Here is a 6,140-nt window from a genome sequence, read left to right on the forward strand (position 1 = left end):
TGTTTTGTTTTGTTTTTTGTTTTTGTTTTTTTTTAATGGAGCCTTTTATCAGCCCAATGAGGAGACATGTAATCATACAGAAAAACCCAAGGGTTTGTGGCTTTATTGCTTTCCATGGACACTGGCTCAGTGTCTCACAAAGAAAGAAAATAACAGAAGCTGCTATCACATTCAGCAGTGTAACACCCCTCCTTCCTTCAGCAGTGGGGGGAAAGGAATGGACCACATTTTTTTCCCAACCAAAACCTAGCAAGACAAACCCATATCAGGGAAACCACAGAGCCCTGACCCAGCCAGCAGATCCCCCAGCGCCTCAGTGACTATACAAAGTCTCGTCCCACTAAAGCAGCTTCTCCTCACTCTTTGGTCCCCCACTCGGGGACATGACTATTCCTGTCTCTCTTTCTGACCTCTCCAGGTACTGGCTGGTCCAGGGCAGGGGGAGGCTGCTCCGTGTGGGCCTTGCTAATTGAAGGCCCTGGTTCTGGTCTGGCTTCTTCGGGCAACCCATTGAGGCCTGAAGAAGGATGTGTACTCATGGTCTGAGCACATGGAGCGAGGAATAGATCAGGAAGGAAGCCATTCCCTCCAGGAGGGTATCCCAGAGCAGGTGGGCAAGACAAGCCAGAGAAGGGCATGTCTGGAAAGCAGGGGTCATTCCAAGGCGCTGTACCTGTGGGGTCAGAGAGCACAGGAGTTACTGGATAGGATGATGGACAGCAAACCTCCATGTCTTCGGGGACAGAGTCCCGTCTCCTAGTGGAGAAACCCATTGCAAATGGGGGCCATCCGCCAGCACTGGGTTCTCCCTCAGGACCAGAAAGGCTCCTTGGTCCCAAGTGGCCTTCCAGATGCTGAGGCTCTCTGCCACGCCCACCTTCCCCAGTCACCAAGGTGACTTGTCATGTCAACTCACCTGTATTTCCAACAGGTGGCGGTGGTGGCAGCAAGATCTGCCCTGATGGGGGGCCTGGGAAGTAGCCCTGCGGCGGGCCCCCACTGGGACCACAAGGAAAGGAAAAGAGAGAGTCTTCCGGTGGCAGCGGTGGTGGTGGTGGTGGGAAGGCCAGTGAATTGGGTGTGAGGAAGGGGAAAGGAAAGGGGGGGAGGTATGGAAACTGGGCCGGAGGGGTTGGGAAGAGCTGGCTCTGCGGGGGCTGAGCGAATGGGAAGGGCCCCGGCTGACTGCTGCCTTTACAGTCCTGAGACTCCAAGTCTTCCAGGTATGAGCCAGTGGGTGGTGGGGTGAGGCTGGGGGGAACAGAGCGGGTTTAGTGAGATGGCACACAGGAAGGAGGTGCTGTTGTCCTCACTCCACCCACCCCCCGTCTCTGTGCTTACCCTAACTTACAATACCATGGCGGCCTCCCCTTTGTCCTTCATTTGCTTCTAATTCTTCCGCTTGTCTCTGCTCTATTGCTCTGATGTTCTAGATCGTTCTTACTCCAGGTGCTCTCACCGCTTTTCCTCCCCATCATGTAAATCTACGTCAGCCCTTCCACCTCCTGGGGTGGCTCTTTTCCCCATCTCTACCTGCCCTGGGATGATTCAGGGTGTCCTCCCTCAGTTTCCCTACCTTGTCCCCCATAAACCACAAGGCCCGTCTGTGTGGCTGTTGCCCTTGCCGGGCGCATCTGTCCTCAGAGGCATGAGCTGGGAAGTGGGGACAGGCCCCGAGGGAAAAGGAAGGTTGGTCCGTCGAACAGGTGGGGGGCTGGAGAGTGGGGGCGTCACCCCTGCCCTCGGCGCCCCATCGCTGGGCCGAGTGGTGGCGAGAGTCGGGTCAGAAGTCAGCAGCATGGGGGTCTCTAGAGAGAGAAGGCAAAGTGGGTCTCTATGGATGAGAAGATGGGGAGACAGACACCTGGGATTTCTCATTGAGGTGATGCGCAGGGGTCCCGTCCCTCCACAAGAAGAACCCCCCTTTGGCCCAGAGCCCCAAAGAGCTTCAGCCCACTTCCAACTCTACCGAGCAAGGACACTCTATTCCCACTTCCTCCCTCTCCTCTCCCCAGGGGGCCCGCTGATGGGGGGGGGCTCACCCGGGAAGGTCTCCAGTGGGGGCCCCGCAGGGACAGGGTTTGGCTTTGTGTCCATGGGCCTGGGAGGAGGTGGGAGTTCTGCTGTGGAGCTGGAGGCAGAAAGCAGGAAGACTGTAGTTCTGGTGGCTTCTGGGTTTAAACCAGAGTCCTCGTGCAAGGAAAGGGACGCGTCCATGGGCAATGTCCCCACTGCACAGGACCCTCAAAACACTCACCACCAACCCCGAGAGACGCAGGTCCCACCGCTCATCCTCCCCTTCCACACCTCAGCATCCCAGTGCGGACTCCGCTTCCTCCTCCAGAGGTGAATAGAGGAGGAGGAGGAGGAGAAGGAAATTCTCACCTGCACTGACGGCTGGCAGGGGTAGGGACTACCAGATTATCCTCCTTTTCTTTCCCGTTCAGTCTCTCCACTTTTCTCCACTTTGCCCGGCGATTCTGGAACCATACCTGTAGCAGACAGACCCAGGAACAGGAGACATGGGAGATAGGCTCTTGCTCATCACACTGAGCTATGTGACTACAGGAGGGCATTTCATCCCTCTGTCCGTGTGGCTGTGGAAAAAGATCTTCACGGTGCCTTGCTCTTCTAGGGCCCAAGGCTATGGCCCTGTGGATGGGCAGGAAAACATGGCTCTGTCTCCCCGGCCAGATCTCCATGCAGATGGAAGCTGAGCATATACTCTGGGCCCTAAAGGAACGTTTGCCACCACCCCAGCTAACTTTCTGGCTGGCCCCTTTACCATGATGCGCTGGGAGGTGACTCCCACAGTCTGCGCGATCTCCTGGCGCTTGTCCCCGTCCGGGTAGTGGTCCTCTTGGAATACTCGCTCCAGCTCCTCCAGCTGGTCTGCAAGGAGAAATGGGCAGCAGGTGGTGATGTGCCAGGAAAGGAGAGAGGCTGGGCTGTCTCCTGCAGGGAGATCCACTGTCCCCAGCCTCCAAAGCCTTGAGGCTCGGTTAGTTTCCCAACTGGCCAGACCTTCCTTCTCTCTGTCTTCTCTCTGTCTTCCCTTGGAATGACATGACACACATGGTAGCCTCACAAAAGCAAGATTCCCATTTCTTCCCCCTTCCCATGGGTGACCCCTCCTCCCACATCACCTCGACTTTGGGAGGGGTGGGGGACTTACCCGAGCGATACAAGGTTCGAGTCTTTTTTCGAACTTGGCACTTCTGCTCTGCGTTTTGGTTGCTCTGGGCCAGTGTACTGAGGAGGTGTGCCAGGTGAAAGCGGTTCGGCCCGGGCCCCGAGCCCGAGCCTGCAGGTATTGGTTTGTGGGTGGCACCGACAGAGTCAGGGTCACCCAGGCCCATGGTACTGGGCTTTTTCTGTTTGCCAGGGACTGGAGAAAGGGGCCTCTTCACTGTTTTCACCTTTCTTTCTTGGAAGGAGCAATCCTCCCCTGGGGGCAGAGGCCTGGATGTAGTTCGGGTTTGGTCTTCATAGACAGAGTGGCATCTGGGGGGCACACACGCCGCCCAGGCCTTGGGCCCGGTCACCTCTGCCGAGGCCCTTGGCAGTAGCTTCTCCCCTGTGCTGCCACTGAGGAGTGACGGCTCTTCACCCGGGGCGTCCTCAGCATGCAGGCTTGAGCCCCGGGGTGCTTTTTCTGGCTCAGGCTCAGGGATCAGGGCTTTGCCTCCAGCTTCCTGGCCTGTGGAGAGCAGCAACCACTGTCCTCAGCCCCAGAGAGAAGAAGCTGGCACTGATAAGTACCACTTTCTGCTCGGCAAAGGCTCTCCTGTTGGATCCTAAACTTGCATTTGCTCACCTACTGAATGGGAATCATACAGTCAGGTCTCCCTCTGGGAGTTGCATGCGTCACACTGTGTGTCAATGAGCTGATTCAGTTTGGAAGATGGAAACAAACACCAGCAGTTCTGAATGGGCACTTAGCTCAGGGTATGAGAACAATCCGGGGAACAGCTCCTCGGTCCTATTCTAGACATTTGGGGTGTGAGGTAAGAGGACTGGCGAATTCTAAGGAACAACTGCTGGGAGTGGGATGAGAAAAGTAGATGTGGGAAACTGTTTCTAGAGCGAGCTCAGGCATTGCTGCCGCAGAGTCTCGGAGAGAGTCACGCCCAGACAGGGTGATCAGAGGGATAACAGGCTGGTGCTGGGGGCTCATGCCTAGAATCCTAGCTACTTTCAAGGATGAGATGGAGGCCTGCAGTGAGGATTGAGCCAGCCAGGGCAGAAAAGCCCATGTGACTCTTAGCTCAAATTAGCCACCAAAAAAAGCCACCAAATGGAGCCGTGATCCAAATGGTAGAGCATTAACTTCAAGCCAAAAAAAAAAAAAAAAGCTCAGGGCCAGCACTCAGGCCCTGAGTTCAAGCCCCACGACCAGCACAACAATGCATAAATAAATAACTTCTGGACTTTAGGGCACAATCTTGCCTTTGAATATCACATTGTTTAACCAATGCACGGGTCATTATGGTCCCAAACTCTACCACCTTACTCTTAAGAAAACTACAAGCCCGGTGCCCATGCCTCATGCCTGTAATCCTAGGTATGTAATGGGCTGAGATCTGAGGATCTCGGTTCAAGACCAGCCCATGCAAGTAAGTCTATGAGATTCTGATCTTCAATTACTACCAAAAAAGACAGAAAAAAGAAGTGGAGCTTGGTTCAGGGATAGTGCCTAGGCCAGTTCAAGCCCCAGGACTGGTGTGTGCACATGCACGCACGCACACTCAAGGGGGGGGAGGGGATATTAGGAAGAACCACTCTAACCCTCCAAGAATCTCTTCCTAGAACTCTCTTTGGTCTGGCAATTCATGCATGCTCCCTCTTCCTTAGGTCAGACCTCTCTTCACTGATAACCCAAGAGGAGCCCATCACAAACTAACATCCCCTCCATACATCCTCAAAACTTGCCTTGCTTTCTTTTTTTTTTTTTTTTTTTGTCAGTTGTGGGGCCTGAACTCTGGGCCTGGGCACTGTCCCTCAGCTCTTTAGCTCAAGGCTAGAGCCCTACCACTTGAGCCACAGCGCCACTTCTGGCTTTTTCTGCTTATGTGGTGCTGAGGAATCGAACCCAGGACCTCATGCATGCGAGACAAGCGCTCTACCACTGAGCCAACTTCCCAGCCAGCCTTGCTTTCTTTCTAACCCTGCTCCAGACATGAGGGTAAGTTAGCTCCTTTTACAGATGAATACATTGTTTCACGTTCTCATGAAAACACTCCTATCAGATGAAGTGGGGATTTTAGGGTGAGTTATTAGTGTGCAGGGCCACACACTCTGCTCTCAGTCTCTGTATCATCGAACACCGCACTTCCCAGCTCCCCTCCCCAATGCTCAGCCACGAAAATGCAGACTTTTGGAAATGAATGCCAACTGGAGACTAAGGAGGCTTGGTTATTGTAAAGGAGCCGTGTGTCCGTCCTCACTTAGAACCGGCTCTCTAGCAATGCATAACGCAGGGGACTGAGTCGTTGGGAGAGGAATAAAGCAGAGGAAATGTGTGCACCAGCCAGTCTGACGCTGGTGGAGGTCAGCAGACCTCCTAGCAGGTTAGGGGTCGAGGGACAGCAGCCTGGATGGAGGGGAGGGGAGAGGAAGGGGGTGCGGGCGTAGCTTTGCAGCATTTTTGGAGCTTTTAGCATAGAAATAAACCGGGTACACAGTCGGTACTCCATGAAGACATACCTATCACCTGGTTTGGAAAGAGGTGCTCATCAATCAAAACTAGACTAAGACGTTATCTGGGGGGCTCAGGCCCAGCGTTTTCTGGTGGGAGCCTGACTGGACCCTCAGAGTCCTGTGGTCATCTCCCTTCTCCCCCACAGCCCAGCGGCCTACCCAGCCTCCATGGTGGTATTGGTTTTTTGTGGGGTTTTTTCGCTTGTTTTTGGCCAGTCCTGGGGCTTGAACTCAGGGCCTGGGCACTGTCCCCGAGCTTCTTTTTGCTGAAGGCTAGCGCTGTACCACTTGAGCCACAGTGCCATGTCCAGCTTTTTGTGTTCGTGTGGTTTGGAGGAATCGAACCCAGGGCTTCATCATGCTAGGCAAGCGCTCTACCACTGAGCCACACTCCCAGCCTCTTCCACGGTGGTCTTAGGGCAGCTGGGTGGCCGCAGGCC

At 54.6% G+C, this 6,140-nt stretch overlaps 1 protein-coding gene across 1 annotated transcript; it reads right to left on the reverse strand.

The window, feature by feature from the left end:
* Positions 1-356: 356 nt before the first annotated feature.
* On the reverse strand, positions 357-3,359 carry Nobox (NOBOX oogenesis homeobox). Its single transcript, XM_069997387.1, has 7 exons — positions 3,176-3,359; positions 2,786-2,892; positions 2,386-2,492; positions 2,043-2,131; positions 1,577-1,808; positions 917-1,251; positions 357-673 (listed from the first exon to the last, which is right to left on the reverse strand). The coding sequence occupies exons 1-7, from the start codon at positions 3,357-3,359 to the stop codon at positions 357-359; spliced, it is 1,371 nt and encodes a 456-aa protein (XP_069853488.1).
* Positions 3,360-6,140: the final 2,781 nt, after the last annotated feature.

The sequence above is a fragment of the Dipodomys merriami genome, unplaced genomic scaffold, assembly GCF_024711535.1.
Source record: "Dipodomys merriami isolate MVZ:Mamm:240054 unplaced genomic scaffold, mDipMer1.0.p SCAF_5, whole genome shotgun sequence".
In the NCBI taxonomy this organism is placed as follows: domain Eukaryota; kingdom Metazoa; phylum Chordata; class Mammalia; order Rodentia; family Heteromyidae; genus Dipodomys; species Dipodomys merriami.